This window comes from Heteronotia binoei, chromosome 7, assembly GCF_032191835.1.
Source record: "Heteronotia binoei isolate CCM8104 ecotype False Entrance Well chromosome 7, APGP_CSIRO_Hbin_v1, whole genome shotgun sequence".
NCBI lineage: Eukaryota > Metazoa > Chordata > Lepidosauria > Squamata > Gekkonidae > Heteronotia > Heteronotia binoei.
Genome location: NC_083229.1, coordinates 40,067,364 through 40,092,239, shown reverse-complemented (window position 1 = coordinate 40,092,239; position 24,876 = coordinate 40,067,364). Strand labels below are relative to the sequence as shown.

At 42.5% G+C, this 24,876-nt stretch overlaps 1 protein-coding gene across 1 annotated transcript in view; it reads left to right on the top strand.

The window, feature by feature from the left end:
* SDC2 (syndecan 2) overlaps positions 1-23,848 on the top strand; it is a 110,486-nt gene extending 86,638 nt beyond the window's left edge. Inside the window, exons 2-5 of the mRNA XM_060243466.1 lie at positions 16,621-16,732; positions 19,594-19,730; positions 20,623-20,764; positions 22,620-23,848. Coding sequence (XP_060099449.1) covers positions 16,621-16,732; positions 19,594-19,730; positions 20,623-20,764; positions 22,620-22,783 — 555 coding nt within the window. The 3' untranslated portion in view covers positions 22,784-23,848. The remainder of the gene's footprint in view (positions 1-16,620; positions 16,733-19,593; positions 19,731-20,622; positions 20,765-22,619) is intronic.
* The last annotated feature ends 1,028 nt before the right edge of the window (positions 23,849-24,876 follow it).

Here is a 24,876-nt window from a genome sequence, read left to right as displayed (position 1 = left end):
ATTGGAGCAGCTACTTGAGAGGAAATATGAAGGCCACTGGTACCCAGAGACACCCCTAAGGGGGTCCGCCTATCGCTGTATTTGGATAGGGAAGACCAGAGACTCTGTAGTAGAATTAGCTGCCAGAAGAAGTGGACTGACTGTAGAGGAGGTCCAGGACAGCATTCCTGCAGAATTGACTGTGTGGATTGACCCATTTGAAGTTTCCTACCGATTTGGGGAAGAAGGGCCAGTCGAGACCGTGTATCTGAAAGACAATAAAGGCTGCAGCACGGCCGAGGGACAGAGCAAAAGCAGAAGCAGGCTCAACCCTGAGGCTCCGGCTTTTGTCTCCGCTAGGAGTCAGACGACCTTCTTGTCCGGCTCCCCACCTCCATCTGCTGACCAATCTTCTGGTCCGACTTTCACCGTGGCTACTTTTGCAGCTACCAAGTTTGTCTCCACGAAAGTGAAGAAAAGCAGCAAAAGGCTGAATTGGGGTCTTGCCTGCCCAGGAAAATAAAGGGCTGACTGTGAGATTTGTTTAAATAAGCTTCTTCTCTTGTACAGTTGCTAAACGCCATTGCTGGAGGAGTGAGAGAAGATGGCATCGTCCCCTCCACTGCAGGAGGCCCAGATTGACGTCTGCCTTGACTGGAGCCAGGAGCTGGAGGAAGATAGTCCCCCTAAAGTCGGTCGTAAGGGGCGAGCCAGAAAGGCAGCGGCTCCAGCTGGGAAGAAGCACTGGAAGAAGACCATTGCGAAGACCTTCGGCACTCACGAGGGTACCTATAACCTCGAAATCAAGGGTCATGAACGGTTTCTGATGTTTAAGGAGCTGAATGAAGCCCTAGAGTTTAAAGATGCCCAGGAAGACCTTGAAACGGGGAAGAAGACCTCGAAGGGTCGTGGTAGAGGCAGAAGACCCCCAGACGATCAAGAAGAAAAGATGCCCCGACCTCCGGGCAGGCCCAAAGCTATGAGACCATCATTGGCACGCGACGAGTGCGCCTTTTGCCGCGGGAGGGGGCACTGGATCCATTCGTGCCCAGACGCCCCTCCCCAATTTCGCGAAAGAGGAAGAGGCCGAAGGGGAGTGCTCGACCACCACTGGCATGCGATGCGTGAACCTAGAGTCATGAAAGTGGCCACAGGATGGTATCTAGCCCCCTACAAGCAAAACCACACAGCTTGGAACCAGGTCTCCGATGCCGGTGCTGCAATTGAGGCGATACCAGAGAGAGATGAGCACGGAAACGAAGAAGGCATAGACGAAGCAGCCGGCCTGGCCCCCGAAATAGATGTGAGCCCACAAGAGCCTCTCCAGGAAGAAGCAGCGGCTTCTGCCCTTTTGAACCTCAAGAAGCTTTCCCAGGAAGAAGAAGGCTTGGAGGAAGATCCCACCTGTTAAAACCCTGATGTGAAGTCACGAAGAGGGGACCCCTTTTGAAGTAGTTTTGAGTCATTTGCTTTCTGCGCTTAAAATAATAATAATAAAAAGAAATATTGCCTTTCCTTTGTTAGCAAGAGCTCGCCACAGAAGAAAGGTAGGTTGGTCCCTGGGAAGAGTTAAGTAGTCAGAATGTGTTCTGAGCTAGTTTTAGCTTGACACATTGCTTAGTGCCTTGCCCATATCTTGTGATGCTTAAATAAGAAAGAAGGTTTAGTTCTTTGTGATTTTATTCATGAGAAGCCCTTTGGAAGATTGTTAAGATGAGAAAACCTAGCCCTAGAAAGAAATGTTACGATGATGGGATAGGCTTGTTTTGAACTTTGTATTGTTTTACTATGCAATTTTAACCGAAGCTTTCCTAGATAGGCTTTCTAGGTGCAGCTTCGGCCCCAGACCTGATTGCTTGAAGCCCGACCTCTGGACCTCACTCACCGGCAGTAGTGAGGTTCCACAGACAACGCCCTCTGGATCCTGGCCTACCGGGGATGGCAGGATTCCACAGGCATCAGAAATGACTCTCCCTGGGCGTGGAGCGGTCAACTCCTGTGCGGTTGCAGCTAGGGAGCTCGATTGCTCTACACACCGGGAAGAAGAAGGAATTTCTCGAGCAACAGCCAGCTGATGGGTTATCAAATGTATTATGGGTTTGATGTTTGGCTTTAAGTAGGTTGATGTTAGTATGTGTGTGATGGTTTGTGGATGTCATGATAAGTAATCAAACTCCGTTTGAAAGAGGGGAATATAGCAGTGGATCAATAATTAATACCAATATCTAATCAATATAGCAATGCTAGAAATATATAAGAGTGTTTGCAAGAAATAATCTTCTAGAGCAGCTTGAAACATAGGAGTGTTAGCTTAGAGAGAGAAAAAGGGAACTGTGACAGGTCATTGACCTTGTTAAAACCACAAGCTGAAAAACATAGAACGAAACCTGAAATGTTTCTAGAGAAAGAGGAACCAGGGTTTACAGAAGCCCTAAGAAGGGTCCCAAGAAGAACCCAGAAGGTTGAAAAACAACCCGAAATGTGGTTAAAATGTGACGTAGGCCTCTTCCCACAAGTGGGAAACGTAGTATATTGAGTTGGCAATTGGGGAGGGAAAACCCAATAAAAGGTGACAGGCAATTGTAATTCACTGCTCAGAGCTGAGAGTTCAGACCCTCTCTCTGATGCCCGTGTATAGAGCGCTTATGCACGTTAAATAAAAAAGCTGTTTTCCTGATTCCTCGTCTCCGCGGCCTCCGTTATTGATCCGGCAGAAATTGGTAATGTATAAATAGGGTTTCCCCGCTACAACATCAATTATATAAAGTCACTGAAGTACAAAACTGCATGTCTCACACTGTTTTTCATTTATGCTGTCTTTAAAAAACCTACTAGAAACCTAAAATCTAGTACATTTTAGGAAATCTTTATTACATATATACCAGAAAGCCTTAGATTATCCTAAAAATACATGATGAGGTAAGGTAACTTTGTAACTACCAGCTGTGTTCTTTAAATACCACCGTAGTCCTGTGGGTAAGAGATTTGAATTTGGGTTTGAGAGACATGTTGAATCTGAGGGCGACTGAAATAGGTCTGTTTTCTTTTTAAAATGCCTTTATGTGGTTTATATTAGCATACAGGAAGCATTCCCCTTCTGAGATGGAGGACATCTTGATTGGGTGATTCCCAATGTCCATTAATTTTCCTGCCTCAGAAGGGAGAGCAGCTTTGGAGACAAGCTCCTTTTTAGATTTAGACTTAGATTTTTTTATCTTCCAACCTTTCTACCTGTATCTGTTCCTTTGTTCTTCCTATCTTTTTTTCTAGTCCTCCCCACTGAGTGCTGGAGAGTGGAGAACGGAAACTTGAGCACCAGACTGCTGAGGGAGATTAATGGCTGCTAGCAACAAGCTCTCACTGCAGCTCTTTAAACCAAGCCGTTGATACGAAGGTTGATGCCTTTTTTTTCAGCCAGGAAGGCTGATTAATTGTCAGGAAGTGAGAGGAAGACTGCTAAAGATGACTTGACCCTGATGCAGTCTGCTCCAGTGGCTGTGGCTGACCTCTCTGCGAGGAAGAAAAAATGTGTGAGGAAGAAACATACAGGTTTGCAATGGTGGCCATTTTGAGTTACAGCAGGGCCCCCTTTTCAGGTGAATCTACCACTCTAAGAGGGAACAAATGAGAATTGGGAACATCGTCTTGGAGGCTCTGATGCCATAGCAATGTCCCAAACAGGCTCTCAGGAATAACATCACAATCCAGTCTTGCTGCAAACTGCTTAGCCTGATGAAGAAAGCACTGATGCACCTCAGTGGTAATGTAAGATCCCCAAGGTCACTTCACGTCAGTGCCCTCCAGACCTTATGGCCTTCCTTAGGCAAGAAGTGCAGGAGGAATTAAGAGATCTGCACCATCGTGTTACTCCTATTTCTCCCAGGGGTTGTAGAAGGTCTAGATCCCCTATTACAAATTGCGCCCCCTCTTCGTCTTCCTCCCCTCCCCTGGATGGAGGAAGGTCTGGCAGACACAGGCCAGTACGTGCTCAGGCCTGGCCAATTAAGGCAGCCCAAAAAGAGACTATTGCTACTCAATACTCAGTAACTATTACTACTCAATAACCATGGATTGGAACTCAGACTCATTATCCAATCCAGAACCAGAAAAGAAGGAAGAGGGGAGGAGTTCCTGTCTGAGGAACAAGAGGAGGAAAGTTTAGCGGCTCCAGAGCAATTTCATAGATCCTTTAAAGTTTAGGACTACCGCTATTTGCTTTCTAAGGTGCTTAGTACACTAGATTTACAGGAGTCACGAGGAGGAGGATTTGAATGTTTCTGATGCAAAACAAAAGTCTAGACCCAAAGGAAATAGGGACTTTTTTTCCTAGTTCAGATCCTCAAGAAAAAGTAATTCCTTTTCTGGAATATTTTGAGAGACAGCATAAATCTGAAATTACCTTAGCTAATAAGCAACATCCTACCCTTCTCAGGAGTCTGTATGTCCTTCCTTCCTTCACTAACAAGTCTTTGCTAACAAGCCATTGATGGATGCTCCTGTGGCAGCACTGCAGTTTTTGGGTCTGTTATCAGAAGATGGACAGGGCACTATCAGGGACAGCCTAGATAAAAAGGATTTCACCCTGCAGAAAACATTATGAAGCAATGGCTATGGCAATCAAGATCTCTACAGCAGCTTCCATCATTCTAGAACCTTTTACAATTAATGTCAGAATCTAATAAATGCCTTAGAGAAATATCCTCTCAATTCCTAAAGGTCATCTCTTTTGTAACTGATGCTACATTGAACTCTTTTACCTTCATGTCAAGAGCTATAGCAGCAGCAGCCAATAGGTCCATGTACTGTAGCTACAAGTGTGGCCATCTGATCTTCACTTAGTCAAGTCAAGGTAGCCTTTATTGGCATAAAATATATAGATATAGATATCAGAGCAAATTGGTTAAAAAAAAAGATAAAATGGAACAATTGCATACATATACATCAGGAAAAGCATAAACATAAACTATTTCTATGAGATCCTCTGGCATGCTTTTAAAACAGAATAAAGAAACTTAGCCACTTTCTCAGTGACACTAGATGACGTATCGTTCAAAAGACTATAGACCTTAAGTGCATCAGAACAATCAACCGTGCTAACTAAAAGAGGATGTAAATACTTGTGACGAAGATCTGTATACAAATTACAATAAAGAAGAATATGAGTAACTGACGCTACACATTTTTGCTTACAGAGACAGTATCTGACTGAGTAGTCTGTCTTGTTAAATCTGCCATAAAGAATGGCAGAGGGCATGGTGTTGCATCTGGCAAGGGAAAAAGCTCTACGCTGCTGTGGCACCTGCAAGATGGATAGAGATGAGGCCATTTTCCTAGTACTAAGAGAGATCTCAAAACTCAGTGGGGAACAAGTTTTCTTAGCCAGACTGTTTTTAATTTGTTGGACTGTGGTGGTGAAGGACAGCATGGACAGTAGTTCTATGCTTTGCTTTGATTTTTCTCTCAATATGTGCTGACAAATTTGACAAATTAAATTCAGAGAGCATTTGAGAGATATAGCTCCCCAGTTCAGAGTTGTAGTGCAAGCGTAACCAGAATTTGAAGGTCATGAGCCATGCACTAGTAACCATTAAAGACATGCCAGTTTCTAAGCAGATAACTGCATATGGGACACATTTTGGCATGCCCAGAATTTTACACAGGAATTTGGATCGGTCACGTTCAATAGCACATTCATAAGATCCAATCCAGACTGGGATGCCATACAGAAGTTGTGAAATCACTTTGGCTTTGAATATTTTTATGGCAGCTGGCACAAATTGGTTACCTCTGTTAATGGGGCTGCCGCGATGGGAGCACATTCAGCCAGTGCTGAGAGCCTGTTGTGTTCCGAGTTCGCTTCAAGGTGTTGGTATTAACCTTTAAAGCCCTTTATGGTCAGGGACCTGTCTATCTACGGGACCGCCTTTCCCCATATATCCCCCAGAGAGCACTGCGATCAGGGACAAAAAAGCTGTTGTCCGCCCCTGGGCCAAAAGAAGCCAGGTTGTGTGTAACGAGATCTAGGGCTTTTTCGGTGGGAGCACCAGAACTTTGGAACACCCTTCCAGAAGCCATAAGGGCACTGCGGGATTTGTCTGCGTTCTGCAGGGCCTGTAAGACCGAATTGTTTAAGCAGGCTTTTGCTGTTTGATTGAAAAAGGGCTGCCACCGGACATCTTATAGAATGCTGGTGATCACAGTCGAGAATCCAATATCGCTTATATTGTACTGAAGCAGCGCCATAGAATGGTTTTAAAACTGAAATAAGTAAATTATGGTTTTATATGTTTTATTGGACTGATTGTATTGTATGATGTTGTGAGCCGCCCTGAGTCCGCTTGCGGAGAGGGCGGGATATAAATTGAATGTAATAAATAAATAAATAAAATGAGCTGTGGCAGATGCACTGATGTTAACTATCTTCACTGCATAGAGATGGGTAGACTAAATCACATTATATTGAAAATAAATACCTATTTAAAATACTTGACTTGCTCGATATCTTTACCATCAGTAACCCATTTGTAAAGTCTCCACTTTTTTGAGAAAACTAAGATTTTGGACTTCTCATAATTGAGTTGGAGCTTATTACTAGTAAAATACAGAACACAACGAGACAACAGACATCTTAAGCCCACTCTAGAGCAGGACAACAGCACCATATCGTCAGCATAAAGTAATAAGGGTACCGAGTTTTGGACTATGGCAGTCAGGACCAGACAGCTGAATAGCCAGGTCATTAAGGAAGCGATTGAATAAAAGGGAGCCAAAATGGAACCCTGTTTGACACGCTTATTGGCAGCAATCTTCAATGTTAGGTTGCCTGCTAATGAACATTTGATCTGGCCGGTGGTAGCAGTGTGTAATCTCTTAATAAGCATAAGGAGTCTTTTATCCATGTTTAATTTATCTAGCTTAATCCAGAGGAGGTCCCTGTTGACCAAAACAAATGCACCTTTTAAATCTAAAAAAGCTACAAATAATTTCTAGTTGTTTTGCACAGGGATAGGGTAATGCAGTGGTCTAAAGTGGTCTTCCCTTTGCAGAAGCCCAGCTGTTCAGGGCCTAGAATTTTTTCCTGTAACATCCAGAGATTGAGCTTGACTAATAGATGTTTAGAGTAAAGCTTGCCAATGATGGAGAGTAGGCTAATTGGCCTGTAATTGGCAGGGTTAGTGTGATCACCTTTTTTGTATAGTGGGATCTTCACTTGAAGAATATTGTCATCGCCTATCCGTTTCAGAGAGATGGGCTCTTCGGGGATTGTCTAGATAAGATGTTGGTGGAAACGAGAGACAAAAGAAAAGCCATACTCAAGATGTGGAGGACTTGCTTGCATGCACTTTGGAAAGTGGTTGTCCATTGTGTAGCATGTGCCAGGGAAGAATTGGGGTTCTCTATTAACTGAAGTTTGAGAACTGCTGCTTTATACAGTTTTAAAACTGGCCTAGCGTTCCTCAAAGAATCTTATGTTGAAGTGAGAGTGCTGGGAATTCTCTATTCCTCTTTGAAATACAGCAATACTTTCTGGGGTTCTGTGGGAGGAGTATACAATTAAATCGATTTAAGTGGGGTAGATATTCTTAGACTCCATTTGCACATCACACTAAAGAAATATTAAATATTGTTTAAGTGAATGCTGCTTCATTCTTGAGTATAGCCCTATTGGAGATGGCAGCTATACTGTTAGAATAGCTTCTGCAGAACATGTAATTTCTGCTTTTGCTTTTCTTGTGTCTATTCTCCTGCTGTTACAAAGTAATGATCTTCCCCCAAATTTCGGTGTTCTTTTTTAGATACGTGATCACGATGAACCGTAAAAGCTTTCCTACTTCTTTGTAGCCAGAGAAATGACTTTACCTTTGGGTCTAGGATGACATGAGTTCTATAGCATTCCTTTTAAATTTGTTGATGACTTGCAATGAACTAATCACTCCCAGATGTGCAAACGAGTCAGCATATATTTGAGATGAAAGTAACCTGTATTTAGTGCTTAGTGGATACTAATCTGCTTCACATCTACTAGATTTATTCCTGTTTATTCAGTAACCAGACAGGGCTGCAATGATCATTGGCTTGTAATATGTGAAGAATTTAGGTCAGAGGGTTTTGCAGCATTATACTCTAAAAATATAAATGGAAGTGGGATAATAATTGATGGATGGGAATACAATCCCTGTCTGAGTGCAGCAAACAGTGTTTTTTATGGCCTAAACTACAAGTCGTTTGTGAAGGATCTTAATAAACCTTGTTGGTTTCATCGGTGAAAAATAGTCATGCTAATTAGGATTTGTAGTGCTGTAGACAACTGCTTATATGAGACACGGTTTCTACGTCTGAATTCCTAAGATCAAGGGCCAGTGCAGATGTAATATTGTCCAGTCTTCTCTAAACATGTTTAGGGTGTCAGGAGTTTCCAGCAAGTTTACATGCTCCTCCCTTTTCTTAGATACTCTTCTTCCCTCCTGCATTTTTTTGTATGTAGGTGTATAACTCTTTCCCCTCCCATGGCAGCCTAATACTTCCTCCTGAAAATGTGGTCTCCCTCTTCCCCAGAAACAGGATTTGGGGGGCATATTGGGCTGCGGGGGTGGGGAGAGGGGGGATAGATCGCACTCTATGGATGAAAGGACTTCTCATGGAAATGCTAGTGTGGATCCAAGCTGTTATGTCTTCGGTGGGTCTATACTTCTCCTTATATGAACCTATAGCAGCGCCCGCCTCACGGCCTCACTGGATCTCTTTCTTTCAGTCTCTTCGGGGTTTTTTACTTGTTTATTAGATGGAAATATAATTCACTTCATAGGGGACCACAGCAGCCTTGTTTGTTTTTCCCAAAAATATAGGCTCTCGAGAACTTTAACTTAAACCACAGATTTATTATAACACAAAGTCTTTAAACTGGGAATATGGGAGATATTTACACAGGCTAACACGTTGCTCAGTTGTTTCAGGCTTTTCAAAAACTTTTTCCCTCCTTTGAGTTTCTCAGTTACACAGTTCACAATTTCCCTAAATCTTGCTCTCTCCACCTCTAGCACAGGTCTGGCCTCTTGGGAATGATGTGCCAAGTCTCACCCCTCGACTGGAGTCCCTCTCTCAGCCCTTCTTGGTGTCTCAGACCCACATCCACTCCCTCAACCACCTCACTAGATCTTCAGAGTTGTCTATAGGTGTCTGTGACCGTTCAGGTCTTGACTGACTCACACACACAGCCCTCTTGGCTGGTTTTGTCGAGCTTGCAGCCTCTGGAAGTCTTTCCCGCCACTGTCTCAAGCTCCTTCACAGGATCAGCTGTCCCCTCAGCCTCGGTCAAGCACGAACTGACCCACTCAGTCTCTGTCAGGCTCCAACTCTGACAGACTTCGCTGACAGGCACCCAACACTGTCAGAGACCAACACTGACTGAATGACTGCCTCAGCAGTTTCCGTCCCTCAACCACTTTCCCTCCCTGAGAGCTCTGAGCACTTTGCCCCCACCCTCAGGTCACCTGACGCAGGCCCTATGCGTCTTCAGTTTCTGGTTAACCCCTAGCTTTCCGTCACAGAACCATTTATAAGGGGACCACTGCTGTGCCAATTTTTGAGCCCATTCTTTATCTAAGAAGTCTGGTTGAGAATGTCAGCCATTTCGATTGTGCAAATTGCATCAGCTGCATGTAAAGCACTCACTTGAAGTTCTGATTCATACTACTAGTGTCTCCATAAACCTTCAAAACAAGCAGAAGTGCAAATTTTGCTGAAATCTTCCTGAATTGACATCACAGGAGAAAAGTAGAGTTGCCAGGTCCAGCTCAGAAAATATGTGGGGACTTTGGGGGTGAAGCCTAGAGACTTAGAGCCAGGTGACTTTCCTATTCCCTAGAATAAATAAAAATACAGAAGTGCATGCAGTTCCCCAAATACAATCTTCATTTCCTCATTCCACAGTAACTGCACTTCCACTAAATGAAAGTGAACACACACAGACGCTCACAAAGCTGCAAAAATAAACATTTTGCAAGCACACACTTTTGTGATCTCACTGCGACAATTTACTCATGGGAGTTGCTGAATGTAACCAACTTCTTCAGGCTAACAGGAAAATGGAAGGAGAGCAGCCTTGGGGGGTGGAGTTTTCTTCTGTTCCGTAATCAGGTTCTAGTTAACTCAATTTTGCTATACACACAACTTCTGAAATTAGTGCAAAGCAAACAGAGGGACTGTACTGGCTACTCTTCCTTCCTCATGGTTTCACACACTCACTGGGAAGAGCCATGTGACTCTGCTTGCTGGCCTGCCCATGCAGCTTCCTCCTGCTGAGATTTAACACACAGAGTCCAAAACACACGCAGTTTCCAAGGTTCTTTTAAGCCTGCTGAGGTTTACCAGGAGAGCTAAGAGATATGGAGCTGTGCCTAATTGGAATGTTTTGATGGGGATCTCGATTGTACATGTATATTTATGTCTGTAAAGGAAGACTTATCTGCATTCTCCTGAGGAAGGAACACGTCCAAAATGCTGACTATCCGGAACTGTGTAGAATGGATTCTGTTTTGTACAAGCCACAAACTCTTGACGATTCAAGGACTTGCAGTATTCATATAACAGTTTATTCCATTGTGAGCTTGTTTTAGTTTATGAAGGAAATCCGCTGCCTTAGATTTGTGCTGTAACTCAAAAGTGTTTTTTGCCACTATCAATTTTTTGACATCTGCTTTTTTTATATGGGTATGAGTTTATTATTCTGTTATACACATATGATTGTAACATATTGGACTTTGGTTCTTACATCACTTTGTTGGCTTATATTTAGTCTGTTTTGACTAAAGATTTGTTTTGGTATTCTACCTTCTGAGATTTTAATGGCAAATTGTGGCTATTGGGGTGGGGCTTCCCCACACTGGCCAACTGGCTGGCAGTGAGGAGGAGTCTGAAAAAATGGGGGATACCCTGCTGGGGCCTGGCAAGCCTAGAGAAAAGAGTAGTTAGTATTGTCAGTTCTGGGTTTGGAAATACTTAGATATTTGGAGGGTGGAGCCTGAGGACGGCAGGGTTTGGGGAGGGGAATGACTTCAGTGGGGTATAACACAATAGAGTCCACCTTTCAAAGTAGCTATTTTCTCCAGGGCACTTGAAGATTAGTTGTAATCCCAGGAGCTCTCCAACCACCACTCATAGGTTGGCAACCCTATGAGTACTAGAGGTAAAGACTGGTATATTTCCTAGGCTTCCCAACCCTCCCGCTCTGGCGGGGGACCCCAGGATTTCCACCCTCCTCCCCCGCTCCCCATAAAAACGGAAGCGGGGGGGGAGGGGGGAAATGGCACCGGGGAGCATGGCGAGCCGCCCGATCCTGGATCGGGCGAGGCCGCCGCGCCGCTCCCGCCCCCTTCCCTCTTCTCTGCTCGCCGGCAGCTCCCCCACCAACTCCAAAATTCTTTTTTTTTGAAAGCTCTCGGTTGCAAAAAAAAGAGAAGCGGCGCGACTCCCCCGGAGGTGAGTTCGGCGTAGTTGCGCCTGGGCTTTTTTCCTCTTTCAAAACCGTCTCGCCTCCATTTGGTCCTTCGCAGGCCCACGTGGGATTCCCAAGCGCCGCCCCATCGGAAAGTTCCTTGGCGGGTTCCCAGAGGAGGGTGGCTGAGGGTTGCAAAGCTCCCTTCCAGCGCGTTTTTTGCAAAACACACAATCCGGCGATGGTGCAGCAGCAACGCCCGCGGCCTGGAGCGATCCTGGGAGAGGCGCCAGCTGAAGCGCCAGCTCCTCTGCCCTCCTGTTGGCAGCAGACTTCGGCGTTGTGCAAGCAGCCCGCCGCCCTGGTGACGTCTGCTTCTCGCACGCCCTTCCACGCTACAAAGTACGCAACATGCGGCAAACTGCAGCGTGACTGTCTTGGAGACTCCCCTAGAGGTTGAGGAGTGTCTACGCTTCTGACACAAACGCTTACCGTCGGTGCCTAGAACTTCGTTGGGCTTAAAGGTACCACTGGATTCAAACTTTGTTCTGACGTTTCAGTGTCCGCTCCGAGAAAAAGATCCATGTGTATGCACAGAGATGCTTTTGTCACGGAGAAAGCTACACTGCGCTCGTTCTCCCTGATGCGCTAGCTTTCTACGTGTAAAAAGATTTTTTTGTTTGTTTTTGCCCTCTCTCATGGCAGTTTCCTGCCTGCGGTGCTTGCACAATGTTTAAGCTGGGGTGGAGCAAGGCAATATTATTAATTTAAGAGTAAAAAATTCTGGCCCAATTATCAATTATCTTATCCTTACTAGGATATTTATTTATTCACTGGCAAACTGGACGTTATCTTAAATGCTAAATAATATGTGCTACAAGGTTATATGTATTATAGTACTTTATGCACAGTAGAATTTTGTTATGTGTGGAATTAAGCTACTTGATACTACTTCATTCAACAAAGTTCTGTATAACTTTGAATTTTCATATGAAGAAACTTATCATATGAGGAAGGAAGGAAGGAAGGAAGGAAGGAAGGAAGGAAGGAAGGAAGGAAGGAAGGAAGGAGTTGTGGGGCTCCTGTATCAGCTAAAACAGGCCTGCTTTCCAATTTCCAGTGTAGGGTAGGGTTGCCAATCCCCAGGTGGGGGCAGGGGATCCCCCAGTTTGAAGGCCCTCCCCCCATTTCAAGGTCATCAGAAAGCGGGGGGAGGGGAGGGAAATGTCTGCTGGGAACTCTGGTATTCCCTATGGAGACTTATTCCCATAGAAAATCATGGAGAATTGATCCGCGGGGCTCTGGGGGGGCTGTTTTTTGAGGTAGAGGCACCAAATTTTCAGTTCAGCATCTAGTGCCTCTTCCCAAAATACTCCCCAAGTTTCAAAAGGATTGGACCAGGGGGTCCAATTCTATGAGCCCCAAAAGAAAGGTGCCCCTATCCTTCATTATTTCCTACGGAAGGAAGGCATTGAAAAGGTGTGCCGTCCCTTTAAATGTGATGGCCAGAACTTCCTTTGGAGTTCAATGATGCTTGTCACAGCCTTGATCTTGGCTCCACCCTTAATGTCTCCTGGCTCCACCCCCAAAGTCTCCTGGCTCCACCCCCAAAGTCCCCAGATATTTCTTGAATTGGACTTGGCAACCCTAATATTTCCTGAACAACCACACATGCAGTAGCTAACTAAACAATACATGTTGGGTTGCAGCAAAATAGAATAAGGATGAGATGGGGAATGGGGCATCTTTTTTTCCACTGTCTCCTCCACACCTTCTTTCCCTCCTCCTTACAACTCACATGTCCTCATCTTTCTCTGCTTCTTTCTCTCCTTCCAAACCAACTTACCTGTTACTTTAATTCATTTAAGCCCTACCTTTCTCCACAGTGGGGACCCAAAGTAGCTTCCATCATTCTCTTCTCCATTTTATTTTCACAGCCACAGGGGTGGCCAAACTGTGACTTGGGAGCCACATGCAGCTCTTTCATACATATTGTGTGGCTCCCAGAGGTCAAAGAGGAACTTAATGCAGGCTTACTTCAAATAAGCATGCTTAGCACTGGGGCCTTAGTCAGCTTCTGAGTGCTGACCCATAGGTAGGCAACTAGTTCTGCCATGTGTAAAGTAGGGAAGGAGGGGGAAATAGGCAGGCTTGCAAGCTTTTCTCCTCCACCACAGAGGTTGACCAGGGAAAGAGAGCACAAGAGCCAAGGGAGCTACTGGAAGGAGGAATGGAATTAAAGAGTATGCTGTCAAAGACTTTTACGGCCAGAGTTCATTAGCTGTTGTAGATTTTCCAGGCTGTATGGCCGTGGTCTTGGCATTGTAGAGCCTGACATTTTACCAGCAGCTGTAACTGGCATCCTCAGAGGTATAACACAGAAGGCTAGAGTTCTCTGTGTCAAAGTGAGAAGAAGGTGGTAGGCCTTCCTGAGTAGATATATATTAACTGCCTACCATCTTCTCACTTGACACAGAGAGAACTCTAGCTGTCTGTGTTATACTTCTGAGGATGCCAGTCACAGCTGCTAGCAAAACATCAGGTTATGCAATACCAAGACCATGGCCATACAGCCTGGAAAATCTACAACAACTAAGGAATTAAAGAGGGCTGAACAGCATTCCCTCTTAGTTTTTAGCTCTTGTAGGAGCTGTATTTAACAGCCTTGGTGTCAAGGCAAAGAGAGATGCATAATGATGCAAACAGTAGTCAGTAATTTATACAGTACATGTGTGTTTCCTTCCCACTGGTGCCAAAAAATAATTCTCTAACCTTTTCCTATGCTGGTCTTATGGACACCATTATTCCCAGCTTTTGTTTTTTAAAAAAGTCTGCTCCTAGCATGGTTGTCTTGTAAAGTGCATGCATACATATTTTATCTTTTTTGTGTAAAGAAAGTATTAAGAGTTTTAAGAAATACATGTGTGTAATATTTGTTTATATCTTGCGGCTCTCAAACATCTGATGTTTATTCTATGCGTTTCTTACCTTAAGCAAGTTTGTCTACTCCAGTTTCCATGGTACACTAGCTTTCATTGGGTGGCTGCTGTTGAACAGTAGCAAGCAGCTGGGCCTGGGTGAGTCATGAAAGTTGCATAATATCAAATCACCTAGTGGTTGTTGGCAGGCCTAGACCTGATAAGTCTACATACAAAGGCTAAAACAGCCCTGTCAAGGCCCATGTCCCTTCCTCTCCCTTGTAGTGACAGAAAAGAGGGCCTGAAAGCTGGAGACACTGTTGTGCTCAGGGCATTCATTTCTTAAAGCTATAGGAACAGGTTCTATTATTTTGTGGGGGTTAACTCTCCAATTTTTAATTTTTTTAACATCCAGTTTTTTAGGGGTATTTTTCAGGTCTGTAGAAAGGTCGGTGTCGACATGAGTCCAGTCTCTGAATTTAAGTATTCACAGATTTTGCCATGGTGAGAATTAGATATATTAAGGAGTGTAGCTTATGTGCTTCCAACATTTGTACTACAAAATTGTATGTTTATGTCCATGAGAGCCAATTAATTGATTTGTTTAGTTGTCCCTGTGCACTTGGAAGATTGCTGATGACTTGAAGAGGGCCACAATAGACCTGAACTTTTAAAGATATTGCACACCCCTATTCCAGACTACAAAGTCTAGACTAGAGATTGGAGAACCAGCTGGAGGACTTACACTTTTCCCAGCAGTGACAATAGCTGCTTATCTCTAGTACTTCTCTAGAACTAGTTTTCTCTTTGAAAAGCAAATTTCCTTTTTCCTTGCAGTTTGGATAATACAGGATATTGAAATATTTGCTTGCTTCTATTCAAAATATGCCAGATGTCTTTTTTTTAAAAAAAAAATTATATCTTACTGCTGAGACATCCTAATGATCTACTTTTGATAATGCTATGCATAGCTTTCTTGCACTGTGACCATTTCTGAAGATGGAGTTATTGGAAGAATAGCTTGCTTCCACTTCAGTGTTAAGCTGAGCAGATCAAGAGGTATTTTCTTCTGCCGTCTCTAGCAGAGTGTATGGAACAGCACGAAGTATTCAGCATTTCTCATCCTGATTCAGACTTGTTCTTTTCTTTTGGTCTGTTTTTCTGCTCTATACTATATGCCCTTACAAGCTGCAGTGTCAAAGTGATCCAAGGACTGAAAGAAACACAATGGGAGGCTTTTGGGAAGCTCACTTTTGAGAAAATGGGAATACCACCCATGACTATCAAACCTCTAGGCCTTTGTATCTGAGAAGGATACCTGTGTACCTGCCAGTCTTCTTTAATTTGCCCCCATAGAGCCTTTCTATTGTGGCACCATATTTTCAAAGGGATAGTCACTTTGTCTCCTCATCCTTCTTTTGTTTCAAATGGTATTTTCTTTGTGAAATATCATTGTTTTAGTTTCTATTGAAACTAGACATTCCTTATATATATTGGCTATTTTATGAGTTGGTCTCTGTTGTCAGACTTCAACTAAAGTCCTTTCCCCTCTCCCCCTCAAAAAGTCTAAGAGCAGAAACCTGAGAACAGATATGGAATTTCAAATTTACTATAGATTTAAAGAACTTTAAATTGTTGTTTGTATGGTGGTGAAAAGTGCTGTCAAGGCACCTCTGACTTATGATGAGCTTGTGAGATTTTCAAGGCAAGGGACTTTCAGAGATGGTTTCCCATTGCATGCCTCTGTGTATCAACCCTAGTATCCTTGGTGGTCTCCCATCCAAAGGCTAGCCAGGACCACCCCTGCTTAGCTTCCGAGATCTGACAAGATAAGGCTAGCCTGGGATCTTCAGGTCAGGGTTTGTTTATAGCATGCATGAATTTTAGTGTAAACCACCATGCAGATTCAGTAATAGATAGAAGGTAGGGTTGCCAACCTCCAGGTGGCCTGTAAACATCTCCCAGAATTACAGTTGATCCTCAGAGTCCAGTTCCCCTGGAGAAAAATGGCGGCTTGACAGATGGCATCACATCCCCCTCTCTAAACCACACCTTCCCCAGCTCTACACTAAATTCCAGGAATTCCACAACTGGGAGTTGGCAACCTTAATAGAAGGACAGAGTAGAAATATTGTCATAAATAACAGAAAGGAATTGATGTTTTTAAAAGCTGTTGCTCACTTGATATTTATTGCATGAATTACTGTCTTAACAACCTGAATTGAATTGGAAGGACTCTCTTTGCAAAGCTGTAATATTTGACTTCTTGTGTTTCATTGTTGTTTCCAGAGAGCAGCATTGACTTCTGATAAAGATCTGTACCTTGACAACAGCTCCATTGAAGAAGCATCAGGAGTCTATCCAATTGATGACGATGATTATACATCTGGATCTGGCTCAGGTAAGCCAGTGTGCTCATGAAGAAAATATGTTGTATACACTCTGCGAATGTCACTGTTCTTCTGCAGGTTTGCACAGGTGGATTTATACATCTGAATTTTTTACTGTGTGTGAAGCAGACCTTAGTCAACATGTAGAACATGCTCCTCCAAAAGTGCAGACTGTTCAGTATAATTTAATGCTGTGTGCTGCATCCCTAAAATTCTCATTGCTTTTTTTGTTGCTGTCAGGTTGCAGCTGACTTACAGTGACCTCATATGGTTTTCAAGGCAAGAGATATTCAGAGGTGGTTTGCCATTGCCTGCCTCTGCATCATGGCTCTGGTCTTCCTTGGAGGTCTCCCCCCCAAATACTAGCCAGAAGAAGGGGAGTTGAATTTATACCCCATCCTTCATTCAGAGTCTCAGAGTGGTTTACAGTCTCCTTCCCTTCCGCTTCCCACAGCAGACACCCTGAGAGTAGAGCTGGTGCCAGGCTTTCTGGCGCTCTAGGCTGGGAGGGAGGGGGATGCCCCCTCCCTCCAGGCAATTTCAATCCTGTCCCTCTTCCCGTGCAATTTGAATTGGGGGCAGGAGCAGCCTTCAAGCTGTGGCTGAGGTGCTTGAAGGCCGCCTCCACCGGCGATTCAGATTGCACAGGAATAGTGGCAGGAGCAGCCACAAACACCTCCCTGCACAATTTAAAGATCCTGTGGGGAGAAGGGGAAGTCCACGGGAAGAAGGAAGCTCTCCTTCTTCCCCATTATAGTACTCTCATTCTTTTTTTTTTTTTATGAATGCATACAGTATTCCTGAATTTTACTGAAATGTCTTGTTTGGCCAATTATATTTTTAAAGTTTAGATATGTGATAAAACAGATTTAAACTTTTACATTTTGTTGGATTTATTCAGTAAAATGATGGATAAGACAGAACAGGGATGTAGTGTTGAATAATTGGTTAATGTAATAGATCTGAAATGCCCATAACAGACTGCTTGTTTAATGTAGCCTCCCCCACCCCAAACAACTGGCTTAATGGAAAATTAAACTTAGAAAGCCATGCGCGACTGGGCACATCTAATGGGAATCCAATCAGTTATGGAGATAAGAGAAAATGTAATGACTGCTGGGTTTCAATGTAAAGGAGTCACAAGATAATCAGTCTCATATCAGCCCAGTCCTTTTGCAGCTAAATAAATTCCACAGGATAAACTTAGCCCTTGTAGATCACCCGGCTGCAGAATAATTAACAGCTAGTCTGCAAAAACCGCAAACTTCATGGTGGAACTATTCCTTCAAGCTGCAGAGGCTGCTTGCTTGTTGGAATGCTCCCTTTGGAAAAGAGATTTCTACACCCTGGAGAAAGGAGCTGAGGCTTTTTAGCTGAGCCAAGATAATGTTTATTCATTTTGAAGCAGTTAAGTGACCTTTTGTATTCATTTGGCTGTAGCTGTGGTGATTTTGGTAGCAGTTTTTGCTTCCTTTAGTTATTTACTGGCAGCACCTAAAGAGCTGCTTTAGCTATATCCAGCAACATGTTTTATTTCCTTCTAAGAGCAGCAGACCTTATTCCTGCCCTGCACATCAGCCAAAAACCTTTGAAAACACTTCTCTTTCTTCAAAACAGTTTGTGACCCTGGAGGGGGAGAGGCCTGTTGTCCAGAAATATATGTATGATTTCCCCCCCCCTAGCCTTCAAAAGAAAGCGGGAAGGATGGACTACTGTGGGGTGGGGGGAGGACTTGAAAAAGGCAAGAAGCAAACACAAAAGATCCCTTTTGAGATCTTTAAGAATAAGAGAGAGGCACACACATCCCACTGATGATGGGGAAGAAAATCCAGTGGAGATTTTTATATACCATTGTGACCTTTTATTAGTAACGGGACAATTGCTATGAGGGTTATGCAGCAACAAAGGTATCGGGGCTGCATAGTGGAGCTCTGCAGTGTACTGCTGGTCATCTTGACAAAAATAATTGACCCTCTCATATTTTAGCGTTTGGGAATAGCTCTCAGTTCTTAGCGTTCACCACAAAACCACTAGGTCCCACCTGTACCTACCTGTGCAGGCTATCAGGTGAAACTTGGCTCTGAATGCTGCTGCCCCTGGAGATCAAGCTCACTAGTAGTATAATGTACCACGACAGGAGACGCGAGTGGTGCAACATACTTTATTCCTAGTACATTATAAGATGGAGACTGGACACACGCGGGCTGGGTCCCGCTTATATACAATTCCCGGTACCGCCTCCTGGGCAGGCCAGCCCAATCCTGGCCTGTTGAACTTCCCGCCACAGCTGGTGATTGGCGGGGTTTCGCGCCCTGTGCAGGGGCGCCCGGGGCAACCCAGTCGCCTCTATGCGAGGGTGCGTGGGGCTTGATATTGTTGTTGCGTTATTCAGTGTATCGTAATGGCGATACACTACAAGTAGGAAGAGCAGAATCTTTTCCTGTTGTTAGATGCTGTGGTTTGCTCACTCTTTTGCTCATAGTTTTTAGGAAGACAGCAAACACTTTTCTATTCCAGGACCCTATTGGAGACTCTTAATGGTTGTTTTATTACTTGTGCTGAATGTTTTAAGTTGATGCTTGTTGACATGTTTTGGGAACTGCCTTGGCCCTTTTGGGAAAAAGCGGACTATAAATACTTCACATAATAAGTATATGGGAAAACTGGTTGAATGTTTTGTTGTTGTTAACCAGTTTTTTAATATATTGAGGATGCTGGCCTAACATCTTTTATATTTTTGTGATGTTTATGTTTGTTTTTAACAATTTTGATTGTAAGCATTCTTGAGATTTCATTATAACATAAATCTTCAAAACTAAAAGAAATAATTAGAGTTGTGTGTGTAGAACTAATACTATTCAAAATGCTTTAGGGGCTGAAGAAGAAGGAGATGACACAATTATAACAACAACATCTAGAACACTTCCAAAGATACCACCAACTAGTGATGTCCCTAGAACTGAGAGAACTACATTGAAAACACAGACCAAGGTACCTTTGCAAACAAAGGTGTGTGCAAGTTGTTTTTGTGTTCTTTCTTTTTTTTAAAAAATAGCACTATTATACTATAGCTCCAAATGCCATTTGGCATACACTTTAAAAGTACGGTATTTGAAATTTCCTACATCTAGTGCAAAGCTGTGGATTAACCATAAAGACAATATTCCCTTTTACTTCATAGCAGCTATTAATGTTTTAAATAAAAATAAATACTATTGTTCATGTTGTAAATGTCAACATATTTTATTTTAAATAAAATAAATGTAAAATGTTGGTCTCCTGTTTTGAAACCACTGACTTTATAGAAAAGGTATGGAACAGTTCTTAGCTAGAAGGTCCATTCTTATGGTCATAAATAGGTATGGGTTTCCTGTTGTATTTTTTTCTGTTGCCAAAAGCCCTGCTTGTTAAATGACAGTACAGGCTTAAAGGGAAGTAGTAGAAAGAGATATGAAAATCTTGTTTTGATTTTTAAAAACAAGGGTTCCATGTTACCTTGGAGAGTCCCCCCCCCCCCTCCGCTCTTAGGCCTGATCTTTCTACTCAAACATCTAATTTAGATGTTTTTGTATCACATGTCGTATAGTAGATTTGAAGATGGTTAGATAAAAGATCTTTGTTATGTACAGTAGTAATTCCTTTCTTATTACATGCCTATCTCATATATTTATGATGGAATTGAATTGTAATTCTGAGAAAGGTTCTGGGGCCTCCAGCTACAAATTTAGAAATTATTATATTTTCTCTCTAGTTCTCTCATAGAAGTTTTGCTTCTAAGATTCTAAGTAATTAAAACAGTGCTGAACTTGCTGTGCTATATTGTATCATTTGGAGAGGTTTGTATGTGTCATTAGTGTCTGTGTACCTTAGACTTGACTCAGTGCCTTTTTTTGTGCTGTAGTCACCTGATGAGACTGATAAAAAGAAGATACTGAAGCCTAAGGCTGAAAATAAAAATACTAAAACTGAGCCCGGTGAAGACGCAGATGTAGTCACTCAAAAGCATTCAGAAAACCTTTTCCAAAGAACAGAAGTATTGGCAGGTGAGTGTTGCAGATTAAAAGTTCTGCAGCTCTTTAAGAAGTAACAAAGGGGCTGCCAGATTCTCAGTTATGAAAATACAAAGCTTGAAACTCATACCTCTGCTATTATGCCAATATCTGTAGGAGTCAATATCACACAGACTCCAGCTTTTGAGTATAGTGATGTGGGAGGCCCTCAGGCATTGTTAAATGAATCATCTGGGTGGTTGACTTACTTGTTTTTTGACCTGTAAGATCTGCAGGCTGTTACTGTCCCCCTCCTTTTTCTTGTGCTGTCTAGGAAAGTGCATATTCTGTTGTGTGAATCCTCCCTTTATTGTCTTTTTTCCCCTTTAAATGTACATCAGGTGTACTTCAGCACTGGTTTGCAAACCAATTCATTTTGGTTCATGACCCCTGCTTTCTAATTCCTTCCGCTTTTTTCTAATTCCTTTCGCTTCCCCTGATTTCTGCTCTACACGAACTGCCTTAACATTTGTGAAAATTCATGGTGGCTCTTCAGTTAACAAACTGGGCAGAATTAATTAGGAACTTTAGTCTTTGAGCTGGTTCATGCCCATCCCTAATCAGGTGTCATTTTATTATATCTTGATGGTACACTTATTGTATCTTGATGGTACACTGGGACACTTTTCTGCTTGTTAGATGGTAGTATTTCCATATCTCATGTCTTGCTGCCACTTAGTGGTCTAAGTCCCAAATTAGTCATGATGGCATGGGGTGGAATATATGTTCACATATCAAGTGGGAGAGGGGAGGAGCTTAATCCTATGTCTCCTGCCACTTCACTTTGAGCTGTGGTTGTGATAAAGTTTTTCAAGAGACAAAACACAGAAAGGAGGAGAGAGAAGAAGGCAAGGGGTAGTGCCCCTCGTGCTCTCTATATTTCAAAACAATTTCTTGTTTTGAAATATAGACCCATACTCACCTCTTGCTGTATATTTGAACGTTGGGGACACCATTGAATAGACAGCACTGCCATTGGTGAACCGATGCTCTGAATCAGTACAAGGCAGCTTTATATGTTCATGTATAAGGTTCCCTGGTTCCCTCTGGCCCCTAGTGGGGAATGGGGGGCAGGGTTGCTAGATCCAGGTTGGGAAACTCCTGGAGATTTGGTGATGGAGCATGGAGCAGACAGGGGCCTCAGAGGGGTATAATGCCATAGAGTCTACCCTCCAAAGCATCAATTTTCTCCAGAAGAAGAAGACTGCAGATTTATACTCCTCCCTTCTCTCTGAATCAGAGACTCAGAGCGGCTTACAATCTCCTATGTCCTCTTCCCCCAACACCACAACAGACACCCTGTGAGGTGGATGGGGCTGTGATAGCTATGGCTGACCTAAGGCCATTCCAGCAGCTGCAAGTGGAAGAGTGGGGAATCAAACCCAGTTCTGCCAGATAAGAGTCCGTATCTCTGTAATCTGGAGATTGTTTCAGGGGATCCTTAGGTCCCATCTGGAAGCTAGCTATCTACTTTCAGCTCCAAGAATTCAGATCTAAGTGTGTATCCATTTGAATGCAGTAGGACTTAGCTTCATAATGTTAAGAACAGCTTTTAATCTCCTGTTGAAAGCCTTTGAGGACATTGGATTTATTTTGGCTATGAAACAGTTGTTTTTAATGGTCTGCATTGTTTTAAGAACCCAATTGAGTAAAAAAAACAACCGAATAGTGGTTTTTAAGTGAATGAAACATTACTGTGGAGTGGTCAACCTGTATTACTTTTGAACCTTTTTTAAATGGAAAGAGCACAATATATTTAATTCCACTCAGGGAGCAACAGATTGGAAGTATGTATCATTCCTTGGCATTCCTTCTGAAATTTACTGTGTCTCTCTTGTTTCCTTTTCAGCTGTTATTGCGGGTGGAGTTATCGGCTTTCTCTTTGCAGTCTTTCTGATCTTGCTTTTGGTATATCGCATGAGGAAGAAGGATGAAGGCAGCTATGACCTCGGGGAACGTAAACCATCCAGTGCTGCTTACCAGAAGGCACCTACTAAAGAGTTTTATGCATAAAACTCTTAACTTAGTGTCTCTGTTTAAGAGATCACTGAACTTTTTAAATAAAGCTTTTTTTTTTTTTGCATAGAATAATGAAGAACTTTTTTTTTCATTAAAGAGCCTTTATGGCACCTTTATGATTAAAAAAAATCCCATTGTATTTAAAACTTTTCATGTATTCCTTTTAAGAAAATGTAAAGTTAAAATCTTAACATTTTGCAGTGTTCTGTGAATAACAATGGCAAAACATTATTTTATATCGCCATTGCTGTTCACTGAATCATTTAAAAAAAGAACTTTATGCATAAATGAAAATGATTGTTTTATCCTATGGTTTGATGAAAGTTGTTTAATTTTTGTCAGCATGTCTGATTGATCTTACAAGTTAGTTTTTATTTCATTAATTTATCTGTTTCCAAAAAAAAATGCCTTTTTGTAGTTTGTCATGGTGCAATCTGTCTTCGGATAATTCAGATAATGGTAGCTTTTAGTGTAAATGTATTTTTTCAGCTATGTAAACTTTAACCTCCACTTTGTATGAATTTTAGTGTCAGGAAATCCATTTTACACCTTGCTTTGTTCCTCAATGTTCCTGTAGCTTCATTGAAATTTACAGCAGCAAATTAATGTGCAAAATCGGACTATTACTGCAAACTGCATAGTCATACCCTTACAAAGAAATCTTCTCTATGGGAGATTTGTAGTAAGCTACTGACAAGCCTCCACCAACCCAAAGACTCTGAACAGTATTCTGAGAAGTTGCTGCAAAGTTATATGGCCACTGTTTGTTAATTTTTGGCAATTTGAAGGTACGCGTAGGGATTAATTTCTTTCCCCTGTTCTTCAAAAATGCATTTAAGTTGTAAACGTCTTTTAAAGCCTTTGAAGTGCCTATGATTCTATGTAACTTGTTGCAGACTGGTGTTAATGAGTATATAACGGTTTAAAAAAAAAGAAAATGTTGGTATTTTATAAGCACAGACAATTCTAATGGTAACTTTTGTAGTCTTACATGGATAGACAAATTGTAATTTGGGAACATAAACACTACTGAATAAATCATGTGGCCTAATACTGAAATATTTTATTGCAGAATTATTTTTCGACTCTTTCTCATGATCACAGCTTAGTCATTTTTGACATTGTGAACCATTACAAAATGAAGGAATTTTGGGAAGGAGAAGAGCCCCCCCAAAGCTATTTGCACAAGTATTGGTTAAAGCAACCATTTCTCAGAAAGTGCCATCTAGCCTCATTAAAAGTTAACTGTACCTATGATTGCTGAATCTTTTAACACTGATGAAATTTTAAGTACTAAGCAATATGTGCTGCTTCTGTAGAAGTCAAATTCACATGAATACTAAGTTTTCGTTTTCCTTGTGCATTACTGTTGTTTTTTCATGTTCTGACTTGTCCCTTGAAACTAGCAGATTGCAGGTTTAATCATCATTTCCATTAAACCAGTCTCCTAGTAAATAATGTGAACCCTGACATCCCAGAGAGCAGCTGCCAGTCTGAGTAGATGGAAGTGACCCTGATAGACCAGTGGCCTGACTTTGAAAGAGGCAGATTCACGTGTTCAGACCACATTGGTTGCTGTTAACCTTTTCCTCACCAGTTGTTCTTCTCCTGCAACTCTTTCTCCCTGGTCAGGGTTTACCCCTCATGTTTCTGCCACATACACAAGCATGGTATCCCAGGTTAGGACAAAGGGGTAAGCAGGATCCTTACTTCTTTTTTTCTCCCTCAGTGTCCTCCCTGAACCTGTGAATGTGCACATACATAATCTCATTGTCTTATAGGAGCAGCAGCTAGACTTCCCAGATATTTAGTGAACATATATCCCATTCCCAGCATATGCTGGCGATGTTCATTGTAAGGCATGGACCACAAAAAAAAAATAAAGAGTCCTTGTATGGTTGCTGTAAACAGGGCTTGGTTGAAGGAGTAGCAAGGAAGAGGCAGAGGCAAAGCTAACTAGTAACTGAAGTGATGGTGATTCTAAGAGAGGCTCTGTGAGTTTTAACAAGGAGAAACCTGACTGGTATGAAGGTAGAAGAGAGATAAAGGAAGCAAGTGGCATGGAGAGTTGTTTAGCACATATGGAG